Source organism: Vombatus ursinus, unplaced genomic scaffold (genome assembly GCF_900497805.2).
Source record: "Vombatus ursinus unplaced genomic scaffold, bare-nosed wombat genome assembly UNPS02010548.1, whole genome shotgun sequence".
Lineage (NCBI taxonomy): Eukaryota > Metazoa > Chordata > Mammalia > Diprotodontia > Vombatidae > Vombatus > Vombatus ursinus.
In genome coordinates this window covers 6,555,611-6,573,513 of record NW_020950326.1, presented here as the reverse complement: position 1 = coordinate 6,573,513, position 17,903 = coordinate 6,555,611, and the positions used below count along the sequence as shown (strand labels likewise).

The 17,903-nt window shown below is 37.1% G+C and overlaps 1 protein-coding gene across 1 annotated transcript in view; it reads right to left on the bottom strand.

The window, feature by feature from the left end:
- Positions 1–17,903, bottom strand: part of LOC114037768 (band 4.1-like protein 5) — an 84,578-nt gene that overhangs the window by 44,000 nt on the left and 22,675 nt on the right. Inside the window, exon 3 of the mRNA XM_027854722.1 lies at positions 1,858–1,962. Within this exon, the coding sequence (XP_027710523.1) occupies positions 1,858–1,962 (105 nt within the window). The remainder of the gene's footprint in view (positions 1–1,857; positions 1,963–17,903) is intronic.

Sequence of the window (17,903 nt, the reverse complement as noted above, 5' to 3'; positions counted from 1 at the left end):
CATTGCTACACCAAGTCACAGAAACCAGAATTTATTCTAAATCACCCGGAAAGAGTCTACATGAACTGAAGCCATAGAGTCTCAAAGTCATTTTCCCTACCATAACAAAGAAGTCAGTCTGGGCAACTAGTGGTGCTGGCCCTAGAGCCAAGGAGACCCCAGTTCAAATCCAGCCTCAGCTACTTACTATCTCTGTGATCTTGTCTTTTATCCAGGGTGCCACTAAAATGGGGATAATAATGACACTACCTCCTAAGGTGGTTGTGAGGATAAAATGACACAATACTTGTAAAGTAATTTGCAAATCACTGTGTAAATACTAGCTATTATTAATGTTTTACTGTTGTTGTTGTTATTTTCTGGCCTATTTTCCTACCTTGACCTAGTAGGAATTGGCAATTGTATTTCTATTTCTTCAGGGGAAAAAAAAAGGCTATTCTGTAAAACACCCTGAAAATACACCAAAATATTCATACTAGTACTTGTGGCAACAAAGAGCTTTAAAAAAAAAAGTGGGTGCCCAAACAACTGGAGAATATATGGAAAAGCCATGGTATATGAATAATGGAATATAGCAATATGGTAAAGTGATAAGTGAGGAATTCAGAGAAATGCAGGTAAATTTGAAAGAACTGATATGGTGAAAAATAATTTTGTACCCTTTTGTACAAAAATATTTACAGCAGCTCTTTTTGCAGAAGCAAAGAACTAGAAACTAAGGAAGTGACCAGAAAATGGAAAATGGCTGAACAAATTGTGACATACAAATGTAATGGAATATTACTATACCACAAAAAATGACTTACAGTACAGTTTCAGGGAAATCTGGCAAAACGTGTCTGAACAGATACAGAATAAAGTGAAGAGGACTTGGAGAACAATATATATGATAACATTATAAAGAAAAACAACTTTGAAAGATTTGAGAACTCTGATCAACGCAATGGCCAAACCACAATTCCAAAGGACTTCCTGAGAAAGAGGCAATGAACTCAAGATGCAGAATAAAGAATACACTTTCAGACATTACCAACATAGAAATTTGCTTTTACTTGATTACGCACATTTGTTAAAAGGTCTTTGTTTCTCCAATGGGGAGGTAAAAAGGAGAGGAAGGATAGCGATAGGATAGAAAATGAACAGGAGACAACAGAAAGCCAAGAGAAATAAAAAACAAGCAGGACAACTCAGAAAGCTACAAGTTGTCTTTATTATATAATTAAAAAGAAAAGCAAGCTATACCTAATAGAAAACTGAAGTTTCATGTACTTTTTTCTTTTTCTATTCTACTCTCTTCAAAGAAATGCCCATTTAATTTAGTAATTAAGTTCAGAACAAAAACAAAGATTTTTTTTTAAATAAAGAAATGTACCATATTATTCAATCAATGACACAAAACAGGTGAAAATAGGCTCCAAAGCACCAATGCCATAGTGGATTTGAAAAACATGACAGTATTTTTTTGAATTATACAGGGGAAAAAAAATCTTGGATAGAAAATGTAATAAAGGTAGAAGAAAACAGGGAAACTAGTTTTTATAAAAAAATGGAGGAGGAAGAAAAGGAAGAATGGTGTGAGGCAGTGACTCTACTTTTCATTGGCATATTGAAGGCACTCCCTCTATCAGTGCAATCAGTATTTGCTCTATAACTGAGAATCATGATTGCCTCAGTCTCTAAAACGTCATGTGACCTGGTCAAGATCACACAGTCTTCCGGACTCTAAGGTCAGCTTTTTTACCCACTACACCATAGCTACTTTAAGGAGATAAGACAAGAAGACAATATTGCCTAAACTGACTTTCACGTGAAAACTCAGGTTCTTCTACATATGGAATTCTAGAGATTTTTACTCACTGCCACTTGTGCTGAATCCATAAATCTCAGTCCAAAATAGTCACTTTCTATCAGGTCCAGATGGTACATGATCTGGTCAAAGAGCGCCTGTCCTTTGGCTTTTTTCTGAAACAGCAAAAACGTAAATTAATGTAAGAGTGTGGATTAACAGAACCCTTAACCTGAACAAAAAGGTAGATGCAAATTAGTTATCTACAATATAATTGAAAAAGCAGTATTTGCAATCACACTGAGAGTTATAGTCACCAGCACCTGAATGGAATCACTCAATGGAACGGACATGGGGAGAAAAGTACAAGAGCAGAAGTTTCATGAGAAAATTGGCTGAAGAAATTTGAGATGTTTAACCTGAAAAGAAGACTTACGTGAAACTTTATTCTTGAGAAGGCTTTCATAAAAGCTTGAAAAAGCTAACATAATTAAGTTTATAGAACTACTGTCCACCTGAATTAGTAGAGATAATTTTCTTATCAGAAGTTCCCCATACCATTTAAATCATGGGTTTAGACCAACTCACTTGAATTTTTTTTTTAATCAACTAAATCAGTAAGTGCTGAGTTTCTGTCAAATCCCTAGCACTGTGCTACACGTTATGGGGAATTCTGAATAGCAGAGCAAAAGAACTTCTGACCTAGCTGAAAGTTTGGAGAATTAATACTAAAACACATTATTTAACGAACAATTATGTGCTAAATTGTATACTGCTTACTATAAATTATAAAGATTTTAAAGACAGATGTAAACTGGTAAAGCTTTATAAAGGGTGAGATAGGATTCAGATCAGTAGTGAAGAAAGGACAAGGAGTTCCAGGTACAGAGTAGAATGAGCAAAGGCAGGGAAATGAGAGTGATCACGACGTGTACAAGAAGAGCAAAGAGATGACAAAACGTAATGCATGATTAATTAATAGTGACAGAATCTCCAAGTTAAAAAGGAATTCAGAAATCCTCCAATCCAACCATATCTAGACAGTAACTTCCCCTATGACAAATTCGATGAGCAGTCATTACTCAAAGGCTACAGAGGAGGAACTCTCTAAATGCTAAGGCAGCCGATTCCCCTTTTTTTTTCGGGGGGGGAGGGAGAATAACGTAGGGAAAGGTCTAATTGTTAGTAAATCTTTATCTCTTAACAAGCTTGAATCTTCTCTGCAACTTCTAACCAACACTGCTAATTCTTTCCTCCAGGCTCAAATGGAACAAGTCTAATTTGTCCTACACGTGACATCCCCTTCAGATACTTGACCACAGTTATCATGTCCCTCCTACCCCAAAATCTTCTCTTCTCTAGGCTAAATATCCTTAGATTATTCAACTAACCCTCATATGATCTCAAGGCTTTTCAAAATCCTAGACATTCTCCTCTAGACACTCTCCAAGTTTATTAAAGTCTTTCCCAAAACATGATGTTTAGAATTGAGCACAGTATTTGAAATGTGATCCGACTAGGGCAAATCCTAGTATACTATCATTACCCTAGAGCAGTTCAAAGATGACATTAGCTTTTTTGGCTGCCAAATCCCACTACTGGCTCAGCTTAAAGCCTATAGTCCACTAAAAATTCTGTAATTTTTTTCAGACTGCTTAGCCACACATTCTCTATCTTGAACTTAATTCACATTAGAGAATAAGGTTGTATTGTATACAGAGTGACACAAGATTAGAACAGTTGACAATGGTAATAACAAAAAAGGGGAAGGTTTTTGTAAATTAAATTTTATTCTTTGTTTAACTGCCCCTTAAATAATCTACCTAGCTGATGATGTCACTGGAAAGATTCGACAGAATGCTCAAAGAGAACTTTACATACCTTGAAATAAGTTGTCAAATAACAGTGTTGGACTTTTAAAGAACTAGTAAGGTAGAGTTAACAATGAAACCCAGGTCTTTATGACTACAAATTGTGTTATTTTCACTATAACACAACTGCTCTATAAACTTGGCAGTTAAAAATACTTTTGTGCACATATCTCAAGTTTAAAATCTACTTGTAGGGGCAGCTAGGTGGCACAATGGATAAATCACTGGCCCTGGAATAAGGGGGACTTGAGTTCAAATCCAGCCTCAGACACTTATTAGCTGTGTGACCTGGGCAAGTCACTTAACCCTGACTGCTTGGAAAAAAAATAAATCTACTTATATTTGCTCTAAAAATTTTTAAATAACACACTTTATATTAAATTTTGGTTTTTAGCACTCAACTCATAAATCTAAATATTTTGTGCATATTTTCAAATTATAAGTCTAAAAATATACAACGAAATAGCAAATTCAGACTAAATCATATTCCCCTCTTTTCTTGAAATCCTCTCTTAAAAATTACATTTGAGATACAGAAATCAAACTGAAAAGCAGAAAGATATAACTTATACACCTTATAAAATAAAATTTATAACTTGATTTTCACTCTCCACCATCTTCTCAAGTCTTTTTTGACAATGAAATAAAACATTTTCTAAGAGTAACTTATTTTGGAACACTGGTTTTCCCTCTCCCTGCTTTCCGTGAAACATCAACAATATGTTTTAAAGAAGTACCACAGCAAAAACATGAAGAAATAAGGCTCTTTTGTTAATTTTGGGTACAATGACTCTATTGGATGAATGATGAAACAGACTGTCCACCTTTTAACAAAGGTAATGGACTCAAGATGCAGAATGAGACATATATTTTTGAACTTGACAAAAGTGTGGATTTGTTTTGTTTGAATATTTGTAATAAGGACTGTTTTTTACCTTTTCATTTAGGAGAGCTAGCAATACTGTTTCCATTAAAAAAGAAAAGAAAGGTGGTCACAGAAGCATTTTAAAAAATGCAGAGGAGAACAGAAGAAAGTTCAAAGAGAAACTGACAAGAATAACAGGTTTAAAAGTAACAGGTTAAATTTATTATATACTTTTCAAAAAGCAAGTAGCACATAATAGACATTTTTTTGTTTCTCATAAAATCCTATTTTTCTGTTTTATTTTCTATATAGAAATGTTCTTTTTGGTGTTTATTAAAATAATTTTGGTATTTATTAAATTATTTTTGGTGTTTGTTAGGGTAAATGACAAATTATCATGTTCCACACATGAAGAAATGCAATTCTGTTGGGTGATAAAATGAAAAGAACACAAATCATAGCTCTTTCATTAACAGTTACAGACTTGAAACAAGGCACTCAACTTCTCTGAATCTGTTTTAACACTACAATGAACTTCATCAGTGTGGTCACCAACTCCACTGGTAAAGATTTCACCGCATCCATGCAATTTTTGTCCATGTCCCTTTTGGAAATCTTGCATAAAAGATCTTCCCAATATGACAGAGTGTTTCCTATAGTTCCCCCAGCCATATCATCTATAAAGTGAGGATATGGTACTATATGTTACATTATTTCTAAACACCCTTGCTGCTAATATTCTAGAATTTTATGATTCAATCAACATATATGCCAAGAACTGTGCTAGGTGCTGGGAATACAAAGGCAAAATTATCTAGTCCTTGCCCTCAAAAAGCTTCTATTCTAGAGGGAGACAAAATATAATATAAGGTACAAAAAGGGGGTACTCACAGCTGGAGGTGGGCACGTTAGAAAAGGCTCTGCATAGAAGTATCACGTGAGATATGAACAGTCAGTTTTCAGATGAAAAAATTAAAGCTATCTATAGTCATATGAAAAAATGCTCTAAATCACTATGAATTAGAGAAATGCAAATTAAAGCAACTCTGAGGTACCTCACACCTTTCAGATTGGCTAACATGACAAAACAGGAAAATTATAAATGTTGGGGAAGATGTAGGAAAATTAGATCACTAATGCATTGTTGGTGGAGTTGTGCACTAATCAACCATTCTGGATAGCAATTTGGAACTACGCCCAAAGGCATAGTTGATATATAGGCTATAAAACTGTGCATACCCTTTGATCCAACAATACTACTACTAGGTCTGTATCCCAAAGAGATCATAAAAAAAGGGAAAAGAACCCACGTATACAAAAATATTTATAGCAGTTCTTCTTGTGGTGGCGAAGAGTTGGAAATTGAGGGGATGCCCATCAATTGGGGAATGGCTGAACAAGTTGTGGTATATGAATGTAATGGAATACTACTGTGCTATAAGAAATGATGAGCAGGCTGACTTCAGAAAAACCTGGAAAGACCTGCATGAACTGACATTGAGTGAAGTGGGCAAAACCAGGGGAACCCTGTATACAGTAACAGCAACATTGTGTTATGACCAACAAGACTTAGCTCTTCTCAGAAATGCAATGAGCTAAGACAATTAGATCCAGCTGCTAGGCTAATCCTTTAGGTACCAGAAATAGTCATCTGGTACTACTAGTCTTACCTCTGGGTAGAAAGATGGTAGATTATAGTTGCAGAATAAGGTATACCTTTCAAACATAACCAATATGTTGATTTATTTTGCGTGACCATAGACATCTGTTACTAGGGAGAGAGTTTTATTAAGGGATTGAAGAAGGAGAGCAATAGAGAAAAAAGGAACAATCTAAGCAAAAGCATCTGATACAGTGACCACAACTCAAAATATATACAACATTCTGTTCTACTAGAAGCTCACCTCTCTACTATCACTGATCTTTTATTGATTCAAAGTTCAGGTTCCTTCTAGTTATTTCATTTGTTTTGCTGTAATTTTGTTCTTTTAGTTCTGCTTATTTCACTCTGCACCAGTTCACACAAATCTTCTTATGTGTCTATAAATTAATCATACTCATAAATTTTTTAGGTATTCTCCAAATGATGAGCAGATGTTTCCAGCTCTTTGCTACCATTAAAGTGATGCTATCAACAGATATTAGACCAGTTTTTGAAAGTCTTAACGTGTATGTTCCATAGTAGAATCACTGGGCCAAAGAATATGAACAACTGCAGTCATTCTTCTTCCACAATTCCAAACTGAAATTCAGCACAGTTGGATCAGTTTATAGTACCACACACATTAATGTGGTCCTCTTCCCACATCCGAGCCTTTAACACCAAGCGTCTGCCCTTTATTGTCATCTTTGCCAATTTGCAAGGCAGTGAAATGAAAACTCAAAGGTGATTTAATATGCATAACCCCTTACTATTAGAAATTTGGAGCAAGTTTTTATATGGTCATTTATTGTTTGCTGTGCTTCTTTTGAAAAGCATTCACATTCTTTGACCACTTATCTATTGGGAAATGGTTCTTGGTCTCTAAACTCCTCCTTTATGTCTTACCTTAGGATCAGAGGTTGTTTGTTCCCTCCCCCTCCTCCCAGCCCATAAAGCTTTGTGAGCTTAATCTATGATCTCCCAGTGATATTCCAAGGCACTTTTTTCCCCTTGAAAACTTAAAGCATAAGACATTCTATTAAGTAAAACAACACTGAAAGATACATCAGAAAAAAATATTAGGAAACATGGAGAACTGTGAAATTAATCTTAGGTCAGTACTAATTCTATTCCAATTTCAAGGGATGACTAAACACACTTGTGCTGAAATTACTGATAATAAATGGGCCAAACAGCTACATATCAAAATATGTAGCTTTTTCCCCTCCCATTATAATGGTTAGGCATAATTATGGGCTAGGTTTTGCTTTCTGAAGAACAGAAAAACTAGATTCAAGAAAAGGAATTGGAATCTAAAAGAAGAAAAATAAACAAACACAAAAACCTGAACCTTGATTGACAAGTTTTGATTTGAGGACATAAAGAAAGATATAAGTATCTACAAATACTAAGAAATTAATACTTCAAATATTACTAAACATGGCCTTGGTAACTACTCTCCACTCACAATTATCTTTTGGAATAGCATACAAGTAATAAGCCATCCTGGGGATGATGTGGTATTAGGCAAATCACATTGTGAGACAATTTTGTAAACATAAAATCTGATAAAAAAAGGCTATCAAAGGCAGCCTTTATAGGAGAAGAGGAAAAATGTATATAAAAAGGCAACATACAGTTTGAGGGATGTGTATACCAGCAATTCTCAAAATGTGGTCCAGGGATGTCCCAAGACCTTTTTAGGTGGTCTGCAAGGTCAAAACTATTTTCATAATAACATTAAAACATTTTAAAATTTTAGAACTGGCGTGAACAATAAAGAGGAGAGGTATCATGGTTCATTTTATCTTGATAAACACCAGTTAAGCAGGACTTCTCTGCTTTCTGTCTCCTATAAAAATCCTCGAGAAGGATAAGGGCATACCCATTTGCTATACTCTAAGGACAACTCTAATATTTAGTTGTCTTTTCCCTCCATAAATGGCCAAACCGTTACCGTTACCATTAACATCCATGTGCAGAAACCTAAGTGCTACATATTTGTGTCAGCTTCCTTCTTTCAAAAGTTAATAGATATAATAAGGATATATAGGCAAACGAAATTCCCAAAAAAGGTATACTCAGTAGGGTACTTTGGGCCCATTGCACTATGTCAGGAAGCTGTAGTAACATGTCCCAGACTCTTAAACTCTAGGTTTTCATTCAAATTATTAGAATTATATTTCTTGTGATGGCCCACAAATTCCCACTTTTAAAGAAATGGTATTAAACAGTATCAATGGAAACAAATGACAAAAACAACTGAACACAATAAACAAAGACGTCTATTTTCCAGTCTCTCTAGTTTTTAATGAAGTTTTGAGCTGCTAATGTCAATCAGTTATTTCACAACTTGAGATTTTTGACAGGAAGATGAAGATAGCTATAACTGATCTTACAGATTGAGATAATGATCTTTGCATTGTTTCACTTAGCTATGCAAATAAAGTTCAAATGTAAACTGCATAATATTTGGCTAGCTACTCCATACAAAAAAAGGCATCTCATATGAATGAAAATGACATCACATAGGTAGTAAAGTTGAATCAGTCAATAAGCATTATTAAGCACTTATGTGCCAGGAATTGTGCTAGACATATGATATACAATGGCAAAAAAAAGTTCAAGACCTCAAGCAGCTTACATTCATTCTATGGGGAGGGAGGGAAGGAATATGGACATACCAATTAAGTATAAATAAAATAAAATTTGGGGAGAAGGAGGCACTATCTTAAGGAGAGTCAGGAAAAACAAAGAAGGAGGTGGCAGCTGTATGGAGGAAGTCCTCAAGAGCAAAGACTAAAAGCTATCATATCATAAAACCATCACTAGATCACTAAGATTCATTAGCAATACAAGTTGGTAAAGCTAGCTTGCTATTACAAAACACTCACTAATCACATCATGTTCAACATAACAAAGAAATCCTAGAACAGAAAATGACAGGAACTACAAACAAATTATAAGGGATTTGTTTTTCCAACTTAATTTCTAACAAACAAATCAAACAAGATACCAATCAAGGAATGGCTCCTCTTCAGCTTAGAAAATAGTTAAACCAAACAGGAGCCAAAAATATGCCCAGATTTGTTTTATTGCACAGGCTCTGTGTGGCTTTTAAAGGTCTTCAACCCGGCCCCTACCTTTCCAACCTTACATTTTGCTCTCCCCTCCACATACACTCCTGTCTCTAGACTCCATGCCTTTTCAATGGCTATCCTTCAAGTCTTAAATATACTCTTTTCCCCTTACCTCTACTTCCGAACTTCTCCAGCTTTCTTCATGTCTCAGCTAAAATCCTACATTTTCCACGAAACTTTTCCAGGTGCCCCTCAAGGCTAGTGCCTTCCCTTGGAGATGGCCTCCAACTTATCTGGTACCTATCCTATATACAACACAGCTACTGGCATGTTTTCTCCTCAATAGAACGGGAGCTCCTCGAGGACAGGCTGTTTTTTGCCTTTCTTCGTATATATATTTAGCGGAGTGTGTGGCACATGGTAAGAACTTAATAAATGTCTGTTGACTTGACTGGACTGGCCAATCTAGGATTCTAAGATTCGAGGAATCAATTATTATCACAGCATCCCTTTTGTGTTGTTCCCTCTGAGCCTCTCTTTAGCAGACACTTCTTCAGACAGCCAGACCATATTGTGGTGAGTCATATGCCAGGAGCATATTATAGTTACTAATTCTACTGACAGGTGCAATCAGTCAACAAATATTTATTCAGTGCCTAATATGTACAAAGCACAAGGCTGAGGGAACAAAAAGGTGACACAACAATTTGTTTTCTTCACAAAGCTCCAGTTTAGGAACTTAAAGGCCTCCTTGATACAATACAATATTTAAACATTAAAGTAAAATAACAAAGTACAATTTGAAAAAAAAAATAAGAATAGAAACATTACTTTCTAAAAAGGAAAATAAAGAATGCTTTTGGAAGAGACAGCACTTCAATAGAGCCTTGAAAGGCAAATAAAACTTAGGACGGGCAAGCTGGGGCACAGAATGGCATTCAGGCTCTTGAGCAAAGGTGCAAAAGAGGGTGCAAGGAGTTTGGCTAGAGGATAGGACAAGTGAAGACAGGTATCACAGTGGGCCTTAAACGCCATGTGAATGGATAGATACTGGATCACCTTATCTTTAGAGACTATGTTACTTCACAACCATTTAATATCAAAAATACTATTAGAGCTAGTTACATAATCAAAACAAGACAAGACAAAACCCTGGCAATTGTAAAATAAAAACATGCTAAAATTGTCTTGAGATTAGCTTTCTAAAGCATCCCTTTTTGTCCCTTTGCAGTACCACATGAGACTGGACATTTCCAAAACAACCACTGTATGTAGTTCATAACTTGGGGCTATATAACCAAAAAGTGTGTATCACACACAGCAGGTTACAAGACTATTTTGGTAAGCTTAAATATACTCCTTAAAAACTAAAATGTTAACATCTTCATCTTCTCAGGAAATCTGAGATTAATAACCAATTTTTAAAGAAGTACATATATGACTACTAATTCCCATAACTTTAATATCTTCTAAGAGCTTTACTCACAACAACCCTATGAGGTAGATGCTGATGGTGAGAGTGCTATTTTCACCATTTTACAATGGAGGAAACTGAAGTTCAGAAGGGTTAAGTGAACTTCCCAGGATAACAGTGAGCAAATGTTTTAGATGATATATAATCCCAGGTATCTCAATTCTTAAGTAAATTAGACTATCCATGGGAGCATGTTGCTTCTCATTAAACTCCTTTCTAAAGATTTAAATATTATTACTTTTGAGTGATAATTTTAAGGAAACCTGATGGAAAACAACCTAAACCTACTGAAAATAAAAACTGTTGAAATCCAAATAGCACTAGGAGGTCACAAAGCATTTTGCATGCGTAGTATGGATATGGTACAAACCCCACTTCTCTCTCACCCTGGGATGATGTGACTTACTCCATGCCTCACTCCCACTGGCAAATCTAGATGTTTCCCAAAGGGGATAGGGGTGAGGCTACAGGGAAACTATAAGTCTACTACTCACAACTATAGCTGTTACACCCATCAGTGTACTACCCATTTAAATAAATTAGCTAAAATAACACCTTTGATTCTTAATCATGAAATATCTATTAAATGTGAAAACAAGAATAATCATAACCTAATAATACCAACTAACAAATTGGGTCACACTCTCCCACCAAAATTCACAATATCCCTAGAGAGGGTGGGTATAAGGTCACAGAAACCTAGCAGGAAAAACCATGGGCCCAGAGCAATTCAAGACTCTGGAAAATGCAGTCTATACCAGAGATGGGAAACCTGAGGCCTGGAGGCCACACATGGCCCTCTAGGTCCTCAAATGTGGCCCTTTGACTGAATTCAAACTTCACAGAACAAATTCCCTTAATAAAAAGATATGTTCTGTGAAGTTTCGTTTCAGTCAATGGGCCGCACTTGAGGACCTAGAAGGCCACATGGGGCCTTGAGGCTGCAGGTTTCCCACCCCTGGTCTATACCCTGCCTCATCTGATGAACTGATCCATCCCTTGTTTGGGCATCACCCCTCCCCTACTGGGAAGAGCCACAATCTGAAGGCTACTAGCCAACAAAACAGTGCTGAGTTCTTTAAGTGAAAGCAGATAATCCTAAACCTATCATCTGCAGAGATATTCATGTGTACTGCACTGGCAAGGCTCTGATACAGTGTTACCTCTCTCAGCATAAGAGATTCCCCCCAAGTCTGAAATGCAGAGATATTCAGGTATGCTCACTGTGCTCTCAAGAGTTTCCTCTCTTAAAGCCATAGATGGGACCACAACAAGGGGCCAAGCCTTCTCTAGGCTGCTTTCTCTCAGGTCCTTTCAGTACTTTCCTCCGAGAGGCTGCTTTTCACAATGTTTCTCACACAAGCAATATCCCAGTAAGAAAGGAGCACCATATCAAAGGAGCACTTTGATCTTCACAACGATCTTGTGAGGCAGGTAAAACAGACCCTGTCCCTACTTTGCTGATGAAAGGAAACCTAGTTTTTCTAACTCCAAGGTCAATAGGACAAATCAGAAAGAGATTAAGTTCATTATTTAAAAAACAATCATTATTACAATACCTTTAAACCATGACTGGTCAGTATTTCACAAACTAATTTGGCTGTAGAATATTTTTGGGTCTAAAACATGTCCCAGAAAGCTACGTGGGGAGTGGAGTTCTCTAATGTAACACAAATGAAAGGGTAGGTTTGGAAAGTTCTGGAAGGAAAAAAAGGTGAAATCAACTATATTTTTATACCAAAAATTATCACCCAAGTATTTTGAAATACATATTTAACATTTTAGAGAGTGCAATGTCACAAACATGTAAGTTCTCTCATACTACATCTATTTATAACATGTAAAACATAAAAGAACTTATATTAAATTTCTGAAGAATATATGTATACTATAAAGAATCATACAAGTACACATTGTAACTTTTACTAATCTAGATAAGTCCCTCAGATTCCAACCAAATAACTTTAATTATTGAAATATTAAAATGGCCAAGCCCTATTTTTGCTTCAACCTTAAGTCTGTCATTAAGAGTCTTCAAAATACTGATCAATGCAGTAACTAATTGTGACTTTAGTGGGCTAACATGAAACAAGCAAGCTCATAGTCTTAGAGAGGTGGTAGAATATAGGTGCAGAATAAGGTACGTATTTTCAGACATAACCAATGTGTTGATATGGGAGGATTCTAGGGAATGGGGGTTAGGGGAACACATTGAGAAGTAATTGGTTTTTTTTAATTCCCCTATTCTCCCCCACCCCACTCCCATCCCCAAGAGAAAAAAAAAAGCCCAAAAAATATCTAATAGTAAAGAATCAGAAAATTATTATAAGCAAGACTCTGGTGTGTCACAAAACATTTAAATTTATGTTGTAACTTGTTCTCACTCATATCAGCAGATAACTAATAGGTCAAAGATCAGAAAGCCACTATTTTTGTACCTGATCAAACTAAGTGATTTAAAAAAAAAAAAGTATCAAAGACAATGACAGACTCCAGATTAAAAGACTATTTCCCAACTTCCTTATTACTTCCTTTTCACATTTGTTGAGTCATTTCAGTCCTGTACAACTCTTCATGACCCATTTGGGGTTTTCTTGGCAGAGATACTGGAGTGGTTTGCCATTTCCTTCTCCAGCTCATTTTACAGATGAGAAACTGAAACAGGGTTAAAGTGACTTGCCAGGGCAGGGGGGAAGGGGGGTGTCACACAACCCAGTTGTTAAGAGTCTGAGGCCAGATTTGAATTCATGGGGATGAGTCTTCCTGATTCCAAGTCCAGTGCTCTATTCACTGCACCACATAGCTGACCCCTCCTTTTCACACAAAAAATTCAAATGGTAATCTTAAGCTTTCTAAAAATGTATCTTATCATTTTCTCAATTCTATCCTATAATAACTTCTCACAAATTGCTACTGTAAATTGATTCAACTGTCCTGGAAAACAACTTGCAATTACACAGGAAAAGTTAATAAATTTTGTTTAAAACCTAGAGATTATACTATACTTCAAGAAAGCAGACAACAAGAACAGATCCAAATGTGCAAAAACATTACAAAGAGGCACAATGGCCTAATACAGGAGAGCGGTGGATTTACAGTCAAGAAGACTATCTTAGGTACTTACAAGTTGTACGGTCATGGGTAACTTGTCACTCCGTGCCTTAGCTTCCTCATCTGTAAAACAGGGAGTTGGATCTGATGACCTCTAGGGTCCCTTCCAGCTCTATTTATGATCCTATGACCACTCTAAAAAATGTGTCCATTTTTTATGGACACTGGGGAATGGCTGCACAAATTATGAACGTAATGCAATATTACTTAGCAGTAAAGAATGACCATAATGAAGAATTCAGAGAAACATAAAAAATGATGCAGTACAAACTAGAGCTTAAAAAAAATGTACGACTACAATATAAATAAAGACTGAGAGGCAACAAGACGCCAGATACAGACAACAGTAAATATTAGCAAAATATGATCAAAATCCAAAGGTGTATCTTTCCTTTCTGCTAATGACTGACAAACTGCTTTCAGGAAATGTTATGGGAAAGGGGTGAAAAGTCATCTAAATTCATATCTTTTTGGAATCAAAGGCTCTTCAAAATCCATGTGGTCATCCAAAAGAAAAAAATGGAAGGAGCCCTGGATTACTTCCTGACAAAGTGGTAATGGACTCAATACACAGAACAAGCCATATTTTGGGGCATGATCCACGTGGAAATTAGTCTTGCTTGACTATGTATATTTGTTACATTTTTTCCCCTTTCTCAATGCAGAGAAGGGAAAGAAAATAAATGCTTGTTACTTAAAATGTTTTTAATTTTAAAAAGTGCTGGATTTTGAGTTACAGGATGAAAATTCAAATCCAATTCTGCTACATTACCTTTGTGACTTTGACAATCACTTTTCTGGACTTTAGTTCCCCTACATGCAAAATAAACAGGCTTGATTGAACCAGATGCCCCGTGAGATTCCTCTGAATTTGATGATTTTTAAATCTTAGGATTTTCCAGGGTCTACCCAGCACAGGCTTCTTTTCATCTGCCTTACTGCCATTCAAATTGCTCCATTTTCCATTTGTGGTCCCTTCACTACTGAGATTTCTCAGGAAGGCCTACATTAGTGCCAAAGTATCCTATCAAGCTATGGCCTCTGTCTTCACCCTGAGGAATACTTCTACAATGCTCTATAGACCTTTCTAAAATCAGACCCACCCCAAAATACCAGCTCCAGACACCTGTCTGCAAGTCCTCAGGCCTTACTATCTCCACTAAGAAGATGAACTCAGAGGGAAGGGGCCTTGAACAATCTATTCATTTGCCCCTTCCACAAACCTTTCTCTAGCCACTGGTACTCTGCTAGACTTCTTCCTCCGTGGTTAATACACTCCCAACCCTGTCATAATCGTCCTATTCCAGTGATTCTGAACCCCTGCCCATCACTGTACAAACCCCAGTCATTATCACCACTATTTCTCTCTTTTATCGCCCTCAATGCCATTCCCTCTAAGTGACCCAATACAGATCTGCCATTCCTTCCACTGTGCTCTCTGGAATGCCTGTTACATACTTAAGAAACCTGTATTAGGCTTAAGCCTCCTTTCCCACCCCTTCCATCTTCTGGCTCTCACTGAAATCTGGATCCCTTTTGATGACAGGGTATTCCTGGCCAAACTTTCCAAACTCCTGATTCCCAGGTCATAGTGTGGGAATTGGAATACTCCCTCTTCCCCATGGTCAGACTATCTAGCACACTCAGTAAACCTCTCTTCCTCTGGAGTTCATTCAATCCATATTTATCATCCAATTGAGATTCTGGCAGCTAATCATCTACTTGATCCCTAGAATACATAGTCTCCTTCCTTCCTAAAAGACTTCATAGTCTGGCTCATAGTCACTCCCTCTCTTTTCCTCAAACTGGGGGAATTAAACATAAACAGTAGTATTCCCTAAAATACCCAACTTTTAGCTTCCTCAATCTATTCAATTCCCATGACCAGTACTACGCCAGAGACCGCACCTTAGTTAGCTACAAACAGAGATGGTCCTAGCCTTCACCCACAAGTGTTCCACTTTCATGTTCATAAATTCTTAAATTTTTTTTTATCAGATCATAATATTTTTCCATTCCATAGTTCCATCTGCCTTACCCCTGTTCCTCTTCTTCACCATGACCTCTAATCCTTCCAGTCCTCAATTCTTTCCCAGGTCATCACCCCTACACTGGCTATACTCTCTGTCTTTCCCTATCTGATGAGTGAGTTCAATTCTACACTGTAATCCTTGTCCCCTTGAGGATCATGGCTTGTCAACCTCCGAATCTGATTCATTCCTACCACCTCCTGATTTTATTGATATTTTCCTACTCCCACTAAGAGATGGGGGGGGGGGGGAAATCAAGAAACTGTATTGACTAGGTCCATTTCTACATAATCTTAACCGGGCCATCACTATGCAAGGCAATCCTTTTATACCTCCCCAATTGACTCACCATTTCACTCACTTATCTAAAAACTCCTTCTTCTCCTCTCCTCATCTAACTTCACTTAAATGTCATCTTCTGCTACCACCTTCATCCTCCCTAGGTTGAAGAGGTAGCATTTTTGCTTGCCATGACAAATCTCTCTACATGTACCCTTAATCCCATTCAATCTCATCTTCTCCAACAGACTGCCCACTCTACCATACCCACTTTCTCACTAATTATAAATTTCTCCATATCTACTGGATGCCTCTCTGCAGCCTACTCGTGTCTCCTCCATCCTTTAAAAAAAAAAAAACAAAAAACTTGCATGTTCCTTCATTCTACCTTTCCACACTAGTTATTGTCCTGCATCTCCTTCCCTTTCACGGCTAAATTTCTTTAGAAAGCTGTCTACAAACCAGTGCCTTCACTTTCTCTTTCTCATTCTCTTTTAAATGACTTCCAACCTCATCATTCAAAATAAAGTGTTCTCTCCAAAGTTATCAGTGATTTTTTAAATGCTAAATTTAATAGCCTCTTCTCGACCTCATTCTCTATGCAGACAACCCTTAACACTACTGATCACCTTCTTCTGCTAGATACTTTCTCGCCACTCTAAGGTTTCTGTGACACTGCTCCTTTTTGGCTGTCCTACCTGTCTGACCACTCCTTAGTCTTCTTTCCTGGATATTCCCCCAGGTCTTGCCCTCTAAACCTAGGTGTTTCCCAAAGACCTGTCTTGGCCCTCTTCTTCTCTCTCTCTATACTGTCTCCTTTGGTGATCTCATCAGCTCCCATGGGTTCAACTATCATCTCTGCTAAAGATGATTTCAAGTTCTGTATGTCCAGTCCTAATCTCTAATTTCACACCACCGACTGCCAATGTCCCAGAGACATCTAAAACTCAGTATGTCCAAAACTGATCTCATTCACTTTCTCCCCCAAACCTCCCTCTTTCCCAAATTTCCTTTACTCTTTTTTTTTTTTGCTTTTACAGGGAACAAAAAGGGAAAATCATCTATCTTTAGAGTACCAGAATAATGTAATAACTTACTTTAGTAAAGGTAAAGGGTTTTTTTTGGTTGGTGAATTTTTTCTCCCTTTATTCCTCCATCCTTTCAGTCACCCAGGCTACCCAGCTCAGTGTAACCCTCACTCCACATTTCTCACCTGTTGTCAAGTCTTATAATTTCTATGTTCACAACATATCCACTTCTCTCCACTTACACAGCCACCACCCTGGTAGAGGCCCTTCACATCTTCCCGTCTGCCTCAAGCCTTTTCCCCTTCCATTCAGCTTACAAAGTATTCTTCCTGAAATACAGATCTAATCATCTCACAGGCCTCTTCAATAAATATTACTGGCTCTTTATTACCTCCAGAATCAAGCATCAAGTCTTTTAAGTTTTAAAGCCCTTTACAGCCTGGCCCTTTCTGCTTTCCAATCTTTTTATACTTTACTCTTACCGTCAAGCAGTCTTCAATCCAGTGACACAGGCTTACCCTCCAAGCTGTCTTTCCCAAAGGCCATTCTATCAGTCAATTCTCTGCCTTTTCACTAGCTGTCCTCCAGCCCTGGAATATTTCTCTGCTTGTCTCTGCCTTCTAGTTACCCTGGCTTTCCTCAGGTCTCAGTTAAAATCCCATCTTCTCAATAAGTTTTTACCAATCTCCCTTAATCTTAGTGCCACCTTTCTTCTGCAAACATCTCCCAATTTATCC